Source organism: Dreissena polymorpha, chromosome 10, assembly GCF_020536995.1.
Source record: "Dreissena polymorpha isolate Duluth1 chromosome 10, UMN_Dpol_1.0, whole genome shotgun sequence".
Lineage (NCBI taxonomy): Eukaryota > Metazoa > Mollusca > Bivalvia > Myida > Dreissenidae > Dreissena > Dreissena polymorpha.
The window spans coordinates 21,588,389-21,610,329 of NC_068364.1; the positions used below are offsets into that span (position 1 = coordinate 21,588,389).

The window sequence follows — 21,941 nt, forward strand, 5'->3', positions numbered from 1 at the left end:
AAACATTGACAGTTATACAATTTAGACCGCACGATTTATGCAGTTTTTATCTATAAAGAACATGACTTTAAACTTGATAAAAATAGTAACACTGACATTATTCCAATTTACGACAGTTAGTGCCTTAATTCTCTTAAATAAGTCTTACTTTGGAGCATAACAAAAAAACTCGTTCCTAGTTTAACCACTGCATCCAGATAACAACAACAACACAGATTTAAGCTGAGTATAACTGCATACAACTTGAAATATTTCTCCTTTTTTTCCATTTTCTAATCGAGCAGTGATGAATTTACTCATTTGTAAACTCGGTCAAGATACAAATAGCACACATTTTTCTGAGCAAAATTCATGAAGACAAGTGAAACGTTACAATTGGAATGATGACACCGTAACAATATAATCACATATGGAAACAAGCATCCCTATCCCTTGGAACGCGAACAACTAAGGTTAAGAGAAAGTTAAGTTGTTCGCATGCGAACAACTAATGTTAAGAACAAGTTTTGCAAGCCAATTTTGCTAATGACCCAATGACCCAAAACCTGACAACTGCCGCATCTTGCGCCGAGAAATAATTCGCGGCGCTGTTTAAGATCTTGATCATTTTCAAATTGACATATAATATGAATATTGTGTTCATTGAAATAATTTTGAAAAGATCGTATATCTTAATATAAAAAAAAACACTATTTTTTAGCTATAAGTGTCGCGGAAGGGTAAGATTATGAATGATTAAACAAGTCGTCAGTCAAGTGGTACTTTTGCGCAGTACAGTTCATTCCACATCTGAAGCTATTAATAGATCAGGGAAAATAAAACGGCTGCTTGGGCTGTCGAGATTGTACGTTATCTGGATAATGCCATCTATAATCTCGAGGTTACGCATGCGCAATTAATTTCCTTCTATATTACATATAAAATAGTTGAAGTCCGATATCAATTTTTACCATGATCAAGCGCATACCCACTATATCATCATACATCATTGGAAAGATTACTGCATAATCTTTTGAAAAAAATGCATGTCATTAAATTCTATACGCGCAAACTCAAAATATTTACCTTAGAATAGGCAAACCGGTTTTGACAGCTGTGCAGACAACCATTTTGGGCTCAAATAGTATGACCTACTTTCAAAGCCGGGAACCATCAACACAAAAAGTAGAGCACAAAAATGGCTTATTTTCTTATTGCTTACAAATATACCTTCAAGTTGATACCAAAACCAACCATTTGTAATGTATTTTACAAATCCTAGGCAGCATGCACTTAACAATGTGTGCTAAGTATCAAACTGACTGCATGTAACCCTGCAAACAGGAGTTCCGGTTTGGGGTTATGTGACCTTTAAGAGATCCCAACCCCTTCAAATTTAAATTAAAGGCACTTTTCCCACAGGTATAATCTGTTTTGAGAAAGACCGCAAAGTTCCGGTACAATGACACACAGATTAGTTCATAAAAGTTGCCGTTGAAAGCGCCATGCGTAACAGCGTTTCGCGTCAAGAATTAAGGTAGAAAAGCCAAACTTGGTTACATCATACATGCAGCACTTAGACTCCATATAAGGCAGGTCTTTCGATTCTAATAGGCAAAGCTGATCTTACATATGGCTTAATAAGTGAAAAAAATCATCAATTGCAATATTTGTGCATCAAAGCAGGTTTTGAACTGGATTCGAACAAACTTTTTAAAAATTTTTTTGCACATTTTAGGTAAAATCCATGTAGAAGCAGCAATTCTGATGTCATTTGACCCAACAAAAGGGCTCGCTTGCATGGAAAAACAACACACTTGACTTCCTGACTAAAAAAAGTCATCGTCAGACATGAGCTTTAAGTCTTTTGTCACACCTGGACCTATGATTCCTCCGCTCGAGTTCCGTCTCATGCAGGCTCCGGAAAGTGTCAGTATGGCCCGGGTGCTCAATTCCGTGTAATCTGAGAAAACAAAAAGGTTTTTTGTGCGCATTTACCCATTACGGTGCCAACTAATGTAAGTTAGATACAATTAGAGTAAGCTTTCAATAGTCTTTCTTGCTTTATTTGCTGCAAATGGTTAATTCACCACGCCGGCATCACATTGTCGGGCACACCGGCAAAGTTATCACCACAAAATTTGGTTTCAGAGCTGCAGTCAATGTAAAACACCCAATTTTCCTAATTTTGGTGACAAAAGTGTGCCAGGATATCAACGAAATCATTTTACAATAGATTTAATTGAAAATAACGGCGTACTAACCTGCAAAGACACCGATCCTCTCGACACGACTGGGCGAGTGTCGATGGCTGTCTCCGAATCAGTCATGCTGTACAGTTTTTGATGGCCTGTCACTTCAGGCGGACTTGTAAACCAATTGGACGACAGTTCAGGCAGAGCTATAGACCCATTTTGACACAGCCTACAAATGCACACTTAGGTTTACGCATAATATTAAGGTCACTTAAATACAGATTCCCTGGTGTTTTTCATGCAGGGTCTACCGCAACAACATTCTTCCAGGAAAGAAAGCATAATATTATTATCATTTTTGTGTTTTCAGCTGAATACTTGATTTTACTTGAACTCAGCAAGATATCCAAACAGGTAAAATAAGGCAAAGTAGTGTTATTCTGAGTAGATCTGCCTGAATGGGTTGAAGGCGAAGGCAGATAGAAGTGTCGGTCCAAAATTGGCGGGCATTTTTAACAGTAAAAGGCTCAAAAAGTAAACAATAATAATAAATACAGATGAAATAAAGACATGCATTAGGTTCATTATTGAGATTGATGCAAATTAATGTCAAAATGGCACTGAAAAACAATACCGGGTGTTTAAGTAGTCTTAGAATATGTCTCCGGAACAGGTTTCGGTGTGATTTTCCAGCATTTACCCCCCTTATGACCCCAAGTGCAACAGCCCAATTGCAAACAGCCCTAATTTGGGTCAAAATGACATCTGGCAGTTATGTTTTGCAATACAGAGAGGTTTTGATGGTCAAATGTCAAAATTCTGGCAGACGACTAACTTGGTCGGATGTGCTTAAAGGTTACGCATGCGCAATTAATTTCCTTCTATATTACATATAAAATAGTTGAAGTCCGATATCAATTTTTACCATGATCAAGCGCATACCCACTATATCATCATACATCATTGGAAAGATTAATGCATAATCTTTTGAAAAAAATGCATGTCATTAAATTCTATACGCGCAAACTCAAAATATTTACCTTAGAATAGGCAAACCGGTTTTGACAGCTGTGCAGACAACCATTTTGGGCTCAAATAGTATGACCTACTTTCAAAGCCGGGAACCATCAACACAAAAAGTAGAGCACAAAAATGGCTTATTTTCTTTTTGCTTACAAATATACCTTCAAGTTGATACCAAAACCAACCATTTGTAATGTATTTTACAAATCCTAGGCAGCATGCACTTAACAATGTGTGCTAAGTATCAAACTGACTGCATGTAACCCTGCAAACAGGAGTTCCGGTTTGGGGTTATGTGACCTCGACCTTCTTTCATCAAGAGCGACACACAAAGCGATACACGATATTTTGCGCGACGCACGAAGCGATTCACGGTATTTTGCGCGATACACGAAGCGACGCGCGAGAATGTACCACGAAATATCGCCCCTGTGTAGGTAGCTCAAAAGGCGATATATCATGGTAAATATCGCGTTGTGCTTCGTGTATCGCGCAAAATATCGTGTGTCGCTTTGAGTATCGCGCAAAATATAGTGTCCTTCGTTCAATGGGCGACACACGAAACACGAAGCGACACACGATATTTTGTGAGACACACAAAGCGATACCCGATATTTTATTATTCAAATATCGCCCATATTATCCGAATCTCGTGTATTGCAATCTAATTTCAGACCGCAAAAAAAGACACGAAATGATACTCGATATTTTGCGCCATGCTCAAAGCGACACACGATATTTTGCGCGATACACGAAGCGACACGCGATAGTTGTACTGTTCAAATATCGCTGTAATAATGTCGCCTGTCGACTCTCGCGTTTTCAAAAATTCAGGGGAGACAGAAGGGGATATATATAATAAATGGTTAAAAATTACTGTAAGTCCGTTTAAAAAATGCCACAGTCGACACGCGATATTATTACAGCGATATTTGAACAGTAATAAATATCGCTAAAACTCAACAGAAAACAACACATCAGTTTGGGTTGATCATTTTCGATATTCTTGTGTTTGTGATATATGTTTTAATTTATTTTTATTTTTATTTCAATATAAGACATGTATACATGTATAGGGTCATACAACAAAGTGATACCATGTAGCAGCATTAATGTACAAACATGTTATACAAGATAGGCTAAATTGCTAATATCTACGTTTTTTGTTTCTTTGGTTGTTTGTAAAGTGTATCATTGTTTAGGGCAATTTCTTTTTCAATTCGAACCTTCAATTTTGAATAATTGATAAAACAGTTTATTGTAGGTATTTGTTTTCTGTATTTCATGCTGAATATAAAATATTTCATTAATATAATTATGTAATTCACAGCATTATTAACCTCTTGTATTTGAATGTATTTAAACGGATGTTTAAGAGAGATAGTTTAACATTTAATTTTTGTTTCTCTAGAAAGGTTGTCAATTGATTCCATAGATATCGAATATGTTTACACTCCCAGAAAAGGTCTTCTATTGTTTTAATATGTTCACTACACATATCGCATAGATTTGTGTTGGATATGTTGCACTTAAAAAGGTGTTTATTTGTAGCTATGATTCTGGTTGTATTTATACTTAAAATTTCTCAGTGTGCTATCAGTAGTTGATTTATATGGCATGACCAATATTTGTTTCCAGTTAAATTCTTGTTCTCCAAGAAGGTTTTACCATTTAGTTTGAGCTTTAGAGATTTCGACAGGGTTTTTAATTTGAAGTGTGTAAAATATTTTGTTCGTTTTGTTTTGTAATGTTTTCAACAAATTTTTTTTGAGTACATGGTGTGTTAGTTGTATTGGTTACAACTTTAAATATGTATTGGTACACTTTTGATCAATGTGTAGTACATCAGGAAATAACTAGTAGGTATTCCGAATATGTAGCATAAGTTATCAAAATATTAGAAGTCGTTTATTCTGTAGTCGTACAATTGATTTACATATTTTATTTTTCGTTCGAACAAATGTTTGAAGAAACACGTTTTGTTGATAGAAGTTATGCCTTTATTGTTACATAGAATGAATTTACTGTTTATTTTGGTTTGTAAATTATGAGTAACTCTGCACCATGCCGATAGAACATTCGATAGAAAAATAAAAATAGATAAATATATTAAATAATATAACGGTATTCACATTTGTGGCAGTTTGGAATATTATATTGTTAATATAATCTCCAGAATGACTAAGCATTTATGTATTAACGAATAATAAATTGCAACTTGGCTGAAACATTCTTTTAAGTAGCGTATTCGTAAACACTTTTTTTTCAAAAATAAATTGTCAGAGATTCAGTTGCCAATTTTATCAACTTGAACGGTCATATTTCAAAGTTAGTGATTTGTATTAATTACAGGAATCAGTTTCTTTTTTAACTAAAATTTATTCGGCACATGTATTACTAAAAGTTTTAACGATCGCACAATTTTGTGAATATCTTTACTCTTTTGATGCTTGAAACTCTAAATACGTTACGAAACATTTAAATAAGAATGTTCTAAACATTATCAGATTTATATAATGACGTTTTCTTTCATAAGCCTAAAAATTGCCGTTTCGGACCTGGTACATTTTAGGCTGGAGCGCATAAATCAAGCCTGGACATCAAATGTATTATACAAATTCTGTTTTAAGCGATGACTTATTTTTGTGTTACATACGAATATATATAAATATATATATATATAAACGTATCGAGCCTTTAACTAAATGTATTATTTTCACAGCACTGCATGTAGTTGGTTATTTTACTATAGTTATAAATTTATCCTAAATATATCTTATTTATTAAAGTGAAGCGTCCATGAAACCGTAGCATGTATTTATTTATCAGCATATAACCCTCTTTCTGGGAAAACTGAGCTTAACGCACAGGCTTATCAGGGACGACACTTTCCGCTTTTATGGTATTTTTAGTTTCAAGGAAGTCCCTCCTTACCGAAAATCAAGTTTAGGCGGAAAGTGTCGTCCCTGATTAGCCTGTGCGGACTGCACAGGCTAATCTGGGACGACACTTTGCGCACATGTATTATGTCCAGTTTTATCAGAACAAGACACATCTAGTCTTGGTGTAAAGTGTCGTCCCTGCTTAGCCTGTGTGCACTGCTTCGGCTAATCTGGGACGACACATTACGCACATGCATTAAGCCAAGTTTTCAAAGAGCACGGCTTATTTGATGGACTACATGACCAGCATTCGGCACGGAGGCACAACTTTGATCCATACCAAAACAAACCTCTCCACTGCGGCAGAAATCAAAGACAATGTTCTCAATCCTTCCAAAATTAACGATACCTGCATCAAAAGTATTTAAAAATGTAGTAAACGCATGTGTTCAATTTAAACGTGTTTCAGGCGGAATCGGGCGTAATCGATTCAATATCTATATTTTGAATCGTCGTTGCCCGACGGTATAACCTCAACGCCTGGTAATTTGGTAAAATCAGGCCGTCATGTTGTTAGCGCAGTGATTGGTACACGCGCTTGTCATCTAGGTGACCTGGGTTTGATCCCTGTTCCCGGAACGATGTGAGTTTGGTTGGTGTTCCCTCTTGGTACTCCGACTTCCCTCCACAAAACAAAACAAAAACATCAAAATTGACAAATCTTTAAGTAAAAACTAAATAGCTGGAAATTGCAGCTATGCTTCAGAATTCGTCCCAACTTTCGTGGGTCTAGTGAGTAAATTATATAGGAGTGCTGGTACACACTTCGGATCCTAATGTAATGCAGCCTTCGACACAGAAGGACCTGCTACACTCCCATGATAAAATCAGGACTCCTTTGAAAATGTTAAATATTGTGGCGTGCTTCTTGTGCAGACTAGAACAAAGGGTTTAATTCCTGTACATAACCAGTAACACATGTTTTGAACTGTCCAAATCTCCATGGCAACGCACATTATGTATTTTAACTTTTTTAAGCATAAAGCAAACATTGGAACGCCTTCGTTTTTTCCCTTTAAAGGGACCTTTTCACAGATTTTGGCATGTTTTGAAGTTTGCTATTAAATGCTTTATATTGATAAATGTTAACATTGGGTCAAAAAATCTCCAGTAAAAAAAACAAGAATACCAATAAAGAATTTAAAAATAAGTAACCCTCAAGGGGGCTCGAACCATTGACCCCCTGGAGCCTTGGAGCAAAAGCCTACCGCTCTATCCACTAGACCATCCGATCTCATGATATGCCCAGCGTATTTTTCACGTTTTATATGCAATCCTCGTAGTATCAATAAATACAACGACAGCGACAGAATTCTCCAAATTTTTCAATCGTTTCGCGTTGCAACGCTTTATAATTTTCACGTTTTTAAATCATCAATAGATGCACATAATGGATATTTTAGAGCATGGTAAATGTTCAGTATTACTGTTTCCTCACAAATATCATAACTATAAAATGCTCAGTATTACTGTTTCCTCACAAATATCATAACTAAAAAGGAAAATTTGCGAATCTGAAAAAAAATCTATTTTGTCAATTTACCAAAGCGTGAAAAGGCCCCTTTAACGGATGCACATTTATTGAATACATTATTAAATAAACCTCGATTAAGTATGAAGAAATGCAGAAACTTGAAAGTCAATGATATTCGAATACCACTCGCTCTTATTTTGGCGGATCTGGGGAAAAATATGTGTACTGAATATGTACATTGTGTTTATTAAAATATGAAATTTCTGGTTAAAGTCTTTAAGTTTGATTATTAAGCAAATAGTAAACATCAACATTCTATATAGTAGTGTTGCAGTAGTTAAAAGGCACAAGTAAAAACGGAATGAACGCAAACTGAGTTGGACCAAACATCATCTTGAACTGGAAGTGACCATTAATCGTTGTTTTATCCGACCAGTTGGTACACTTTCACTGTTCCGCCAAGGTTGCCGCCGGTTTCACAGTAGGCGACATCTCCGCCTGGAATTGTTATGTTCCTTCCTTCCGGTATGATGTGTCCGTTGTGCATGCAGTTATTCCCTGTAAAATCGATTATAGATAATAGTTTAGAGCCACAGTCCGGTACTTTTCGCAAACACTTAAAAAATCAAACTCGACAAAGATCATTTTATGGACTTATAAATAACGAAATCGAGAGCGGATTGAAATCTTTGAAATAAAAAAAAATCATGGCCTTTGAAGACCGTATATCTGAAGAAATTCGAGTCGGAATACATGTTCAACCTTAGTACCAAGCGAACAGTAAAGTATGAAAAGTGCATGTGAGCACCGTTCTGTGAAATAGATGATATTTGTTCATGTCAGTGTAAGATCGTTTGTCATTTGACGCGTGATCATAGAAAATATATGTTCACGAGTGGCGCTGCCACGTTATTTCACTTCAGAAATGTCATATTTTAATGATCACTCGTGAAATAGTAAACGATCTAACACTGACATGAACACATTTTCTTGTATGCCCCCTTTTTCAAGAAAATAATTAACAGCTGTTTCCTTTTCGATGAAAAGTGTCCCTTTCTACCGTGGCGTACCTCAATACATTTCAATACACAAAATGATGTCATTACTCCGGCGAAATTCTCCAGTTAAACTCTTAACAATGTAAATAAACGGTGAAAAAAAGCATAAAATAAAAATAAAATTTGTTGGATTCGGTGAAATACCGATTTTAAGTCACTCGTGATCATAAAAAATATGATAATCTTAATATGATAATCTAAAAATAGAAAAAGTAGTTCCGAAAATGTGTTATTTTCACCGGTGAAAATAACAATTTGTTTATTTTCACTGCTGTTATTTCACTGCCATGTCATATTTTATCATTAGGTATAAAAGAAACGAGCTTAAATCATGTGCGTAAAGTGAAGTCCCAGATTAGCGTATGCAATCCGCACAGGCTAATCCGGGACGATACTTTCTGCAGTTATGGAATGTTCTGTTTAAAAGGAAGTCTCTTTGAAACGAAAGTCCACTCTACGCGGAAAGTGTCGTCCCTGCTTAGCCTGTGCGGACTGCCCGTTAGCCTACGGTATTTGTGTTCCAATCGCACAAAACGCTGTTTAACTAACATTTCTTACACTTGAAATAACTTTTAGTGAAAAAAACGTCGTGCTGTGTTCATATAAACTTATGTCATTTTAGCATGCATTACGTTATTTTCAATGGACGAGGTCTTTAAACGTTTTGTACTATCTACGCGCACGCTACAATATAGAACATTTAGTGTTTTGTTATGCTCTTTCTGTTGAATTATTAATATATAATGTATACCATTAAAACACGAGTGGCAACAGTTTCCCGGCAGTTTTACGCCGTCGACGCATTTCACCATGCATGGTACCGGCACACAGAAAACTGCGCCCTAGAAAAGATAAGGTGATACAAATAAACACAATGGCCAAAATCTCGAAGGTAATCATCTGAAACTCAAAGGAACTAAAATGAGCCTAAGATACCAAGTTACCAACCAATGGAACAACCAAAATGATTACGTACGTTTACCTCTTTTCAACTTTCTCGGATCAACAAACAGGCCAGATAAGAAGGAATTTAAAATTCGCAATTATCTTATAGGTTTGTTTAAATAAATACAAAAATTTCAGTATGTTATGGCATGGTGTTGCAAACGATTTAATTAATAAGAAACAGCGCCTGTAACGTACAATGTATAATCCCTCGACTTACAAACGTTCAATCACCCTGGTCAAAATAATGGCATAAGGGTGTACCTCAAACGTGCAAGGATTTGAGCAGACCGTTGTGGTGGGTGGGGGTGGGAGAAAGGTCATGTTCGCGTTGTCGCCTACTCCACCCGCATGACAGATTACCACGCCCCCGTCCGGCAGAGTGAGGTTCGTGCCTTCCGGTATGATAGCGCCCATATAGCGACAGTTGTGGCCTGTAGTATGAAATGATACCAAAATACTGTCAGTCTGTGTGTGTATTATCTTTAAGTTAGTCCGCTGTATTCGGTTGTTAAACAACAAATGAACATTCGAGAACAATGGACATTGTCGTAAAAATAATATGTTCTATTATTATATGGTCGCAAATAGGTCTCGTTCTTGAAATTTAAGACATTTGTTCAATTTAGAGCAAAAATATCGTTTTTAGATCTAAAGTGATTTATTTAATAAAGATTGAATATATATTATATTTTATTCACCATTGTAGCAGTGCGGGCAACAATAACCCGGAAGTGACACCGAGTCCACGCATCTGATGTCACACGGAATCGGATAGCAGTGCGTCTCCTGGTTCTCGACGCACGGAACGCACGCCGTCGTTGATGTCACATCTGGTAGGCAGTTCGAGTGACTCCCGCCGTTGGTGTGATCGCAGCTATGACCATGCGCATGCCCTGTTGAATCAGACGACACGGTGCTTCTTAGAACGCGCAGTAGATGCGCGCGATGCTCGATTTCTTCACAGTTTGAGAAAAATATTACAGCGTTGATGACTATTATTATTTTGCCAACCATGATTCGATCGTTTCAAAAGCAATGAAGCTAGTGCTCTTACGTAAAACTATAGCTAAATAAGACATGAAATTGTTGCCGTATTGTCTTATCTTTGAATAATAAAGATAACGCTCGTGCAAGTTAGTGCAGTCCAGTCGGAAAAAAACACAGTCAATTTTAATAGACACGAAAAGGCCCGGTTTTTCAAAGTCCGTGTAAGTTGATTCTGATGAATAGCGCAAACAACAGGTTAATTTTGTTAACGTTGGATAACTTATCAGATTGCATCAATCAGTCGTTAACAATGTCTAGATTGGGTAGCTTAATAGATTAACATTAATCCAACATCTGATGGGGGTAAAAAAATATACTGTATATGCGAAGAAGTCTTCGGAGACGTTGGTGTTAAAAGGCATGTATCCTGCGTTTTTGTGTGTGTAAAGCGTCCAGGTCTCGCAGCTGGAGAAGAAGCTGATGTAACTGCTTGTCCACAACCTGCTCAATCTTGCCATCGATGCGGTCGCAATAGTAATTATTCGGACCTCAGTGGCGCTGGCGCCATTATTGGACAGAGTTTCTCCAAAATACTTGAAGCTTCTTACGTCTACCAGCTTCTCGCCGTTCATGATGATGTCTGCATTTGTGCTGCTCGTGCTTTACATCATGATCTTCGACTTCTCCGTGCTGACCTCCATCCCGTATGCTCCTGCTCCTTCATATAGTCTGTTGGTGAGATCGTGAAGTTCACTGCTGGTGCCACCCATGAGGTCAATGTCATCAGCGAATCTCAAGTTGGAGATGGGTCTTCCACCGATGAGATAGAGGTGATGTGGTCATGGAGAGTCATGATGATGCTGATGATGATGCTGATGATGTTGATTATCTTGACATTCCGCTTTAAATATTTTAAGAGCTATTTGACTTACAAAAATTGTTTAATTACTTTATTGTTTGTTGTAAAGATTTGAAAGCAATCGCCCAATCGTTTTGTGATTAAATTATTGTTGTAGTAATTGCATATCTGGTTTCAAGAGAAGGAAGTTAGCATTAGTTGAATGGGTTGCACAGACACAGCATTACATTCCTTGTTCTATTATTCTATAAAATTCATCGTCGGAACCAAACTTATATATTCCTTTACCGATACATCTATATCCAAAAAGAAGAGCGGTTTTGATCGAACGTCGGTTCTGACGATCTACTATACTGTGTAACATAAATAAAAAGATATATGCATCTATAATGAAATATTAAATTAACAACAGGCTTACTAGTATGGTCATGGTATTGCAAATAATATTGGTACGTTCTAGTAGTTGTATTACAAATAAGAGTAGTTCTTTGTAAATGTATTATTTTTAATATTACTACCACCTTCACCAGCATAAGTTGCTTAATAAATAGGGTAATAAATAGGTCCAAACTAACCTTCTTGAAAAAGAATATGTTTACAATTATTGAAGCTCGGGTTTACTCACTAATGTAACAACATCACAAGAGTAATAACTCGTCACAATCCTAACATTCGCAATTAATGTATTGACTTATTGAGTTGCCTCCCATATGTTTGGTGTCTACAGCAACGAACGTTTTCGCATTTTGATTTATTGTTTTTAATGTACATGTTCAATAAGTTTTATTCCAATGTTCGTGATGTTAAAAGTGACCTTACTTCGATGGAGTTAAGCTTAGTTTAAACATATCTATTTTGGCTCGATTGCTTCGAAGTTGTTATTCTATTTGACCGACCATTTACGCCGGTGTTTTATTAGAAATAGCAATTGCAGAGGTAGCTTGAAAAAATCTTGAGAACGCACCATAAAATGGGTTCAAAACTTCACTCGTGATCGCCAGGCAAACACAAAGGCATTTCATGGTGAACAAATTCGATGTCTAAATAGAGTAAAGCACGTATGGTTAACAAATATAATAGACACCCATATACACTTTTAACAAAGATCTTCACATTTTTCATAATTATACCATTTTCTTATATCATTAAATCGTGCAATAAGCTGTGAAATATACGGACCGTGTCCGTGTTTACAAGAGTTTATTCATAGACGAAAATCAAAAAACATATGATCTGACATAGACTTCTATGAAATGGAAAGCTTTACAGTTGAGGAATTATAGAGGCATGTCTTTATAGTATTGGTGTTTCCATATAGGATTGTGTAAAGTTCAACACAAACATGTTACAGCGTTATGACTGTGTGATAGAACAACTTTTTCATTAATGAAACATTGCAATATATATTTTTTAACTTATCTGTTCACTGACCAGACGCTTACTACCACCAGCTAAGCCTAATAAATTCTACAAGTGATTATTTAGCTGCTGCAGCTGTTCAAAGTATGCATGCATTTAACCCTTAACCACTTAGATACGAATTTTGACGTATTTGTAGTCTCATAGAAAGTTAAATGTTATTAAATTCCTTTCTTACTAAATTCAAGTTTTAAAGGCTTCATGTCCAACCCTTAGATACTGATGAGCAGCAAACAGCATAAAACCTGAACAGATTTCGAGTTACTTACAGGCTGTTCTGGTTTTATGCTGTTTGCACATAGCCATTTTCACTTTGCTTTTAACATTTAATGCTGCGTCGTGTAACAAGTGAGATAAGCCACGTAATCATAAGAAGGCGCTGAATAAGGCTTATATAGCCTGAAAATAGGGCAGTTAGAACGGCTTAACTTGTCTTCCGGTAACTTAACAATATACGAGTAGATATCCAATTTTATATTGATCTTCAATCACTGCAATATTTTTCAACAATCAATTAAAATTGAATTAATTTCACTTGTTTAACAGTTAATTTAACCCATAGGATCAAATGAATAAAACATTTTTTTTAAACGCTTAACCTTAAATAACCAAAATATTGTAAAGGGTCGACAAAAAGGTCGGTGAGATAAGTGGAAAGACACTTAGTATGTCCTACCAGTATATGAATTTGTGTGTGCAAATCTTATCATATTCACGGATCATGAACATCAGATCATGAAAAGCTGATCATGGACCCACGAAGTGTGGACAAGGTGCGCTGTTTATACTTTCCCACTTATACTGAATTAATTCATAGTCACGTTAAAGCAATCCTTATGCGCGAATAATTGCTAGAAAATGTAATAATAGTTTGATGCCCACTGTCATGTGTATGCCTTAGAATTAAAGCTCCAATGCCGATTTTATACCGAAAAATGCTATTTTACAAATCTGTATATTCTAAAACGATTGGAATCATCAAGAGCAATGTCAAAAAAAATATTATGATAGTAAAAAGCGGTGATCTTGTTTTCCGTTAACCGCCCGTGTATTTCCGCCACGTGATTTGGTTGTAACGTCATTTTTACTCAACGCGCACGGAAACTCGTAAATTGTTATTACAGATCGAAGCGTGGACACTTCGCGCTTACGTCAAATTTGACACTCAATATCGTGTTATGGAAATACACTTCTTTTTTTATTGAAAACGTATGCTTTTTCTTTGTTTATTTTTTATGACAATCGTGATATGATCTGGATAGTTTATGCGTGCATTAATCGGTAGTAGGGATAACATTACTAACGTCCAAAACAGAAATATAGCCAACAAGAGTAGAGAAAAAATATGTCGAATGACATAAATTGACAGATCAAATTGAGCAGTCATTATTCCATTAATAAAGGGCAGTTATATCTACCAAATAAATTGAAATGTAACACGGGATTGGAATTGTAATGTTTAATACCTTGAGCCACGCTCTGCGAAAAGGGGTTTTAATGAAGGTGCGTAAAGTGTCGTCCCAGATTAGCAAAAAATATATACAGAGTATAATTATGGGATTTACATTTTTAATACAATGGTAAACTTGAGAGATAGATGCAGCGAAACTATACCAAAACAATATAAATAACATAAACAATCATTTTTTATTAAGCACGATACTTTCGAATTCTACAATTTACATAAAGGGATCATTCATAAAATTTAAACAAGTTCCTAAAAAAATTCACTTCAGAATCCTCACATACAAATTATTAGTGGTCTACATGATAAACCTAGTATTTCTGATTTTGGCATGAAATGAGATTTAACGCGTTTATTTTCTTAAGGAAACAATTTTCACCTGATAAAACATTTTTTTCTATCGATATATTATTGCTTTTCTTCGCATAAGTGGTGACATTATATTAGTCATCATAAATCATAAATAAACTTACTGCACTGTAGGAAATATTTTTAATTTGCCTTCTTCAATTATATTTTAGTTGTGCAATACCATGGATCTTATGATGATTATTTTTAATATCTGACCTATATTTAATATTTCATTGATGCAAGTGAAAAAATACTTTTTATAGTTTTAATTTGTATTTCTCCTTGCCTCAGCATGATGCTTTAGATAATTTGCATTCGACCATTGAGAGTTGAAATAGTTAAATTCAAATGTATTATGTTTTTAAGCTTCATTAAAATTGTGTAGATTTGTGGTTAATTAAACATTTACATTTAATTGACCAATTGTGAGTATTCTTGCCCATAAAACCGATTTCTAATTTAACTGAACGTTCCAATATCGCTTAAAATTTAAATTTACTTAAATTTACAGACATAACTTGTTTTTGAAAATAGTTTTGTTGCTTCCGTATAAATGTTGATATCATCGTCTGTGCTATGTCCCGTTTATTTAATAAAAACTGAGTAACGCGTTCTTTATTTATTTATTTATTTACTTATTTATAAAACCAAAATTTCCTCTGAACTTCTCATTGATATGTCAAAGATCTTATTTTTATATATCCTTTAAAGAAATATGTTTCGGGACATGTAACACAGCTACGGAACAACATCAAAATTGCTTGAGTAAATGTTTTACAGAAAGAAATCACATGAAGTACCTTACAAAATGCAATAGTTTATATAGAAGTATAATTGTAATAATATAATAGTTTAATTAAATGATATTTTAGTTAAAATTACACTTATATACGTGTGTAATAAGAGTACAATTCGTCCATTTAACGTTTTAGAATATCTGAACTCCTTGAAAAGTATGCACTAATCTCACAACCACCATAATCACACAATCTCGCGCAAATGTTGCCTACATGAACAAGGATCATGTCCATGTCATTGGCTGACTTCACAACAGAAAATATGCACTGTTTATCGAAAATAAAAGCAAGTAACATAAAGGTATGGCTCATAAATGCTTATTCGTAAATGATGCGAACTTTAATATGAATTCATATAGTTTGGTTTCAAACGCAAAGTCAAGACAAAAACTGTACATGAAAAAACAAGAGCTGTCTCCATAGGATGGCATATGCCCCTGATAAACGCTTTGATAGAAGTTATGAGCATTTTACGAAACCTAAACGCATTTTTCAAACCTAAACGCGGACCCTAAGTTCAAGGTCAATGTCAAAGGGGTCAAAATGTGTGCGTATGGAAAGGCCTTGTCCATATACACATGCATACCAAATATGAATGTTACATCTGAAGCGACATAGAAGTTATGAGCATTTTTTCGAAATCTAAACGACGGACAGACAGACGGACGGACAGACGGGCAGACGGACAGACATACGGAGAGTGCGATCATTATATGACCTCCTTCGGGGGCATAAAAATTAGTGTCCGTCGGTCATGTAGTTATAAATCACATTGATCTGAGTTTTTTACAATAACGATTTACGCGTAAGAACTCTTTACTTAATTTCAGAAGCATGATTGCATGGACGAGATTTAAAATTCTATATGCGGAAAAATAGCAGTCATTTTAAAACATACTGTTGACTTGCATTTTGCAAGCAATTTAACCCATTTATGCTTAGCGTCTAGAAAAAAGGCATTGGCAAACAGCGTAGACCCAGATGAGACGCCGCATGATGCGGCGTCTCATCAGGGTCTGCGCTGTTTGCTTATAGGAATTTTTGTAAGAAATATTCTAAATTTAGAAAAAAGTATACTAGACATCCCTAATTATGGAAATACATTGATCCAATTTAGAAGGATGGGAGCGTCCACTATACATAAATGGGTTAATAGGTACATGAACTGTTGAGTTAGAAATTAATGTATTGCCTCGTGTCTGAGTTCGAACGTAAAGACAATAGATTATTGGAAGTAAAAAAGCTTGGATATGCAAAACATATTGGTGACAACAATAGTTCAACGACATCCGTACCCCGATTCACAAGTAAAGGTTGTGTCAAAATTATTTTTAATTTTATTTTGTTCAAGGTCAAAAGTTGAAATTTTAATTAAATGCACGGTATTGTCGACAACTCTAATGAATTTATATATCTGTTCAAGTAATACAGTAAAAAAAAACTAATAAAATGTTGGCCAAACAAAGAAAGACATAGATCTATAAGAATTATGAAAAACGGTAATTTCGTCCAATGCAAACATGTGGGGCCGCAGAACGCCATCGATTGTCGCACGTAGATTGGTCAAAGTAAAAGGTTGGATCGAGCAAAACCATGCTTGCTTAAACCGACAAAACTTGTACAACAAATACCCCCACAATCCTATATATATTAATTTTATAAGCTCCTTTAATTGACCAGCGTTTAATGAAACACTTTTTCTAAACTCAGATGTTCGAAGTATTTTGAGGGTTTTTCGCATATACATGTATTCGTTGAAAAATATCAACGACGAAAATATAGTAGAAACGTGATTAATATTTCTTATTTTGTCTTGCCGCATTAATTTTCCTGTGTCGTATAATCAATTTCTATACAACAATATCAGTACGTGTACATGCAGACTTGACAACGACGTACACGAAAGACATGTACACTTTAATAACGAAGTTTTCTTTGTCAGGTGATACTAAAGGTCGGCGTTTGCTTAAAACCTACAAAGCTCGCATAACTGAAACTTTTACAGGGTCGATCAACAGACATTCCACGGTTGTTCAGCACGAATATCGACCGTCCGCCATTAGTGGAGTCACGTGGTACGACTTCAATGTATTTATGCGCCTGAGCAAGGTGAACTATTTTCCGAAACTTAATTCCTCCGCGGCGAAGGCAAACAAATAGAACAGGGTGCGACGGAAAAATTGGCTTCTGTTGCCCGTTTCGTGTTCGTCCGAAGTGAACAAACGCAAAATCATCGTGAGAGATCATCGACCGTCTACCATATGTGCCCTTTCATGTCGATATTAGGAATGAAAACCCGTCAACCGATGACTAAAACCTGCACATTGAACCTCTTGCGGCAGATTACAGCTTGCAAGCGATTGGTCGCCGGCTTTTCGTTATCAAAAGTCTCTTTAAGTAGGTCCATGGTCACAGATAGGAAGGCACTTTATCTTGGGCATATCTTATCTATGTTTGCACAGGTAAAATGACTTCATGTATTATTAGCTACTTGTATCTTGGATGTAATCTCGCTGTAAATATAAAAATTTATAATGTCCGCCATCTTTTTATTGCCTATTTGCTTTATTTCAAAACCTGGCTATTTATGGCACTTCAGCCAAGTGGCTAAGGTATGCAAATTAGCTCACGAACAAAGATCGAAATGTAACGACATTTCACTGAATTCGGTACACCTTTATTTGCTTTGTTTGATTCCGTTCTTATTAATTACAGCTGTGTTCCATCGTTTTCTTATGTCCGAAAAATCTACATAATTATCCGAAGTGACACACAAGAGACGTTGATTTCGGACACAATACTCAAAAACGTCGCGAGTGCTATATAGTTCCAGACGGAATTCCGCCGTTATCAGTGTTTGGTGTTGTAATTTTTATGTTCAAGAAGTGGATTTATATTACCCATAACTGATAAAGAGGTAAGGGCCACGGAAGTAATGCATGGGCACCATATCAGCGGAGGCGACTGATATGGAATTTTATGAATTTTATCAGAAAGTGATTTTAGGTGCGAGGCGTGAATGTAAATTCAGACCCGATGGTATCAGCTCCATGATTTATCAGTGTTTATGGTGTTTGACAACATGCCCTAAATGGTGTTATCTATACCGGCATTGCTTTTATTTTTACTGATAGACCGTCCATTTTGGTTAGCATTGATAACGGTTATCTTTATGTGGATATTTTGTGGTTCTTTTACAGTCAAGAATTTCGGTTCGCATGCAGATTATCTCTTCTTAGTGAGAGTGACAGTGCATGATTCCAATAGTAAATTTTATTAAATTTGTCAGAAATACTTACATATTACAATTTTTACAAAGCGATATTATGATATTTTACAATGAGGAACATTCATTAATGGTAAACAATATGTTTTAAAACACATTAGACGATGCAAATGAAGTTGTCTTAAATTAATTCGAGTTCATGTATTTAAATAGGTTCGACAGTTTTTCGGAGTTAAGTGCGGATAATTAGGAGAAAAGCAATTTAAATAACACAAAGAAACAAGCCTGTTTAATTTGAATTATAATTGAAAACGTCGCAATGTGCACTCCCGTTGCGAATACACGGACTACTTTTTACCTCCGCAAGTCTATGCGGCTAAACAGGTGAGCTTATATTTTTAAAATGGCGGACACTACTCGTTAAGAAGTCCGCCATTTTGGATTTTATGGTTATATCGGTAAATAAAGGTAGGAAGCATTTAAATTTAATGACTTGATTGCATAATTGTGTATGTTTAAGCATATTTTGGTATGAGATTTAGGAAGCAGTGTATTATCACTAGTTAATCGCTACCGAAAATGGTCATGGTGCTATGAGAAAATATATACCAACTTAACGAAAATTAGCATAGTTTTCAAGAAAATTTGCTTTCAAACTATTAACAATTAATGCAATAGAATTGAGAAGCTGTAAATTGACTATCTTTATTCATCAATGCGCCAAAGATTAGAGATTTTGTTCATTCTTTTAAGATTCCCATTCTTTTACTCTGGCAACGTGTCGCATCTAAAAGCATGATGTGAAAATTAAAATTAAAAACTAGTAGAGTAATAATGTTATTAAATACTTGAAAATACAAGTCTCAGACGCGGTTATACGAACGTCTAGGTGCTACTCGTTGTTTTTATTATTGCACACATGTACGCGATTAGTACTGATAAGAATTTTAAATGGGCCGTCGAACCAATCACGTTAATTTCAAAGAATCGTGTCCTAAATGCGTGCTTTTAGCGCTTATAAACGTAAATTTTAGGTACTCTTTGTAATTGCTCACGACTAAAAACATTTCAAAATGAAGTGTCATAATAAATATAAGATTTTTGACTAATTTGCATATGTGTTTCACACAATTATATAGAAATTATAAATTCCATTCAACCTTATAAACACTTTACTCGGTGCAAAATAGCATGCATAAGTCAATAAAAAATCGACAACGAAATGCGAATCCCAAAGCTAGACTTTACCCATGTGCATGCGATTGTTACAGCTAATTTAATTTAAACATTGAACTGTGTTGAACATAAAAGTCCATCTTGAAAATACCGTGCTTCCGCCTCGGAAGACTTATCAGGGCTTGTTTTAAAAAATAATTAGGATGTGCTATTTATATAATTTAAAGTTAACCTACACAATCAAATTATGCAATTCGGACGTGTTTTTTTAACTACAATTATTTTAATTTCTTCTTCCGGAAAATACTTGCAGATGATCTGAATATTCAACTGTATACGATGTTTTGTATCTGAAGCTTTCAATCAAAGTATGGTTGCTATAAGTTTTGGTAACATTTCATCGTGCCTCAAAAAGTGCCAGTTCTATTAATCTTCTTTGCATCTTACCGTTGATTAATTAAACGGTAAACCCATTAAAATGTGACATTTTTATAGTTGTTAAATTTTAATTTTGGTGCTGTGAGTTTAATTTTTACATTTTATATTTAAATATTTCGTGAATAAATATTATACTGTTTGGTGCTCCTAAAAAGACGTCTGATCGTTTTGAATTGACCGTTTCTAGTTTGATTCATGTCTGTGTGTTTGGTGTGCAAGTGTGTGTCTTGTGCCTCAATGTTTGACAATTTACTCCTTGCTATAAAAAGGACAGCGTTGTATAATAAGGATTATTGCTGCATATGGAACAAAAGTTTCCATTTGCATGTTGATAATAGTGGTAATTTGAAAGTACTGTACAACCATTTTTGTCAATGGACATCCAAACCTGCCGCCGTTATGTGCCATTTCATTAAAATAAACAACGTGAAACATTCCATCATAGATATCGTCAATACAACGTTTTTGTATTTAACATAAATTACAAATTAAACATGCAATTACTTACACAACAAAAACGCATGACAAAACACAAAAAATAATAAATATAACTGGGTTAAACTTAACCGTCTCGGAACAATCATGTAAAAGCAAAAGTAATGGCGTTCTCATCTTGCACTTGGCCCAGAATTGTCAATGCATGTCATTTAAATGAAAATAGAAGAATGAAAAAAGTTCGCAAACTGTTTCGTGTGTTTTTATCTAGTTGCATTCCGTTTTAACTGAACACTGGGTCATAGAAACACGAAATATGTCACTGAAATCAGAGATCTGGAAGTATCAAGTTCGAGCTGTGTGAATGTTTTAGAATGCCTTGTTAGGAGTTGAAAAAATAAACGTGATCTTTTGCAGTGTGTGTTCATTTCGAAGTTAATTGCCTGCAGGTCTATTCGTGCCTGGGGCTGCATTTTCACTGAGAATGTGTCCGACCACTCCTATCTAATGTACTGACTGGACTCGAGTGTGTTGTTATTTAACCCATTTATGCCTAGTGGACTCTCCCATCCTTCTCTATTGGATCAATTTAATTCCAAAATTATGGATGTCTAGTATATTTATTTCTATATATAGAATATTTGTTGCCGAAATTCCTTTAAGCAAACAGCGCAGACCCTGATGAGACGCCGCATCATGCGGCGTCTCATCTGGGTCTATGCTGTTTGCCAATTTATTTTTACTGGACGCTAGGCATAAATGGGTTAAGTATTATATATGCATGCAACATTATATAAAAAGAAACTATAAACATTTATATCCTTACATTTCCAATATCATTTTAACGTTTTATCTCCATATCAATTGATTAATACATGCATAACAACGTAGGAACGCATCCATATAATAATTTAAACTATAGAATACCGGAGACAAATATTTACATAAAGGCGATTTTTTCGTTGCTCTATGATAAGTTTTATTCTAACCTAAATACTCGGATAAAATATCAAGGAGAGACAAATAATTCACCTGCATACTATCGCATTCTTGGTCACGTGGTTTTATCACCATGTACATGTTTAGACTGAGACATCGATTACCAACTAATAGTATAACAATTAAACGATAACACCTTTTACTAACTTAAACAATGCAAACAGTATTAG

At 35.2% G+C, this 21,941-nt stretch overlaps 2 protein-coding genes and 1 long non-coding RNA gene across 7 annotated transcripts in view; 1 reads left to right on the forward strand and 2 right to left on the reverse strand.

The window, feature by feature from the left end:
- Positions 1-954: 954 nt before the first annotated feature.
- Positions 955-3,493, reverse strand: LOC127847805 (uncharacterized). Its single transcript, XR_008034175.1, has 3 exons — positions 2,809-3,493; positions 2,244-2,403; positions 955-1,942 (listed from the first exon to the last, which is right to left on the reverse strand). It is a non-coding gene; the product is annotated as an uncharacterized LOC127847805 (long non-coding RNA).
- Positions 3,494-7,839: 4,346 nt separating this feature from the next.
- On the reverse strand, positions 7,840-10,703 carry LOC127847800 (kielin/chordin-like protein). Its single transcript, XM_052379963.1, has 4 exons — positions 10,318-10,703; positions 9,881-10,050; positions 9,423-9,513; positions 7,840-8,171 (listed from the first exon to the last, which is right to left on the reverse strand). Exons 1-4 carry the CDS (start codon positions 10,631-10,633, stop codon positions 8,038-8,040), a joined length of 711 nt encoding a protein of 236 aa, XP_052235923.1. The 5' UTR covers positions 10,634-10,703; the 3' UTR covers positions 7,840-8,037.
- Positions 10,704-17,813: 7,110 nt separating this feature from the next.
- Positions 17,814-21,941, forward strand: part of LOC127847790 (uncharacterized) — a 31,064-nt gene continuing 26,936 nt past the window's right edge. The window contains exons 1-2 of one of the 5 annotated variants that reach the window (XM_052379931.1): positions 17,903-17,959; positions 18,213-18,414. The gene's annotated coding sequence lies outside the window, so the exon portion shown is untranslated. Of the gene's footprint in view, positions 17,960-17,987; positions 18,110-18,212; positions 18,415-18,478; positions 19,192-21,941 lie in introns of those variants that run through there. The other 4 variants (XM_052379933.1, XM_052379934.1, XM_052379930.1 and 1 more) reach the window with 4 other exon arrangements.

Coding starts and splice junctions, on each gene's coding strand:
- LOC127847800 (XM_052379963.1), bottom strand. CDS start 10,633: ATGGTTGGCAAAATAATAATAGTCATCAACGCTGTAATATTTTTCTCA. Junction 10,051..10,317: donor TTGCCCGCACTGCTACAATG/GTGAATAAAATA, acceptor TTCATACTACAG/GCCACAACTGTCGCTATATG. Junction 9,514..9,880: donor CAAATCCTTGCACGTTTGAG/GTACACCCTTAT, acceptor TATCTTTTCTAG/GGCGCAGTTTTCTGTGTGCC.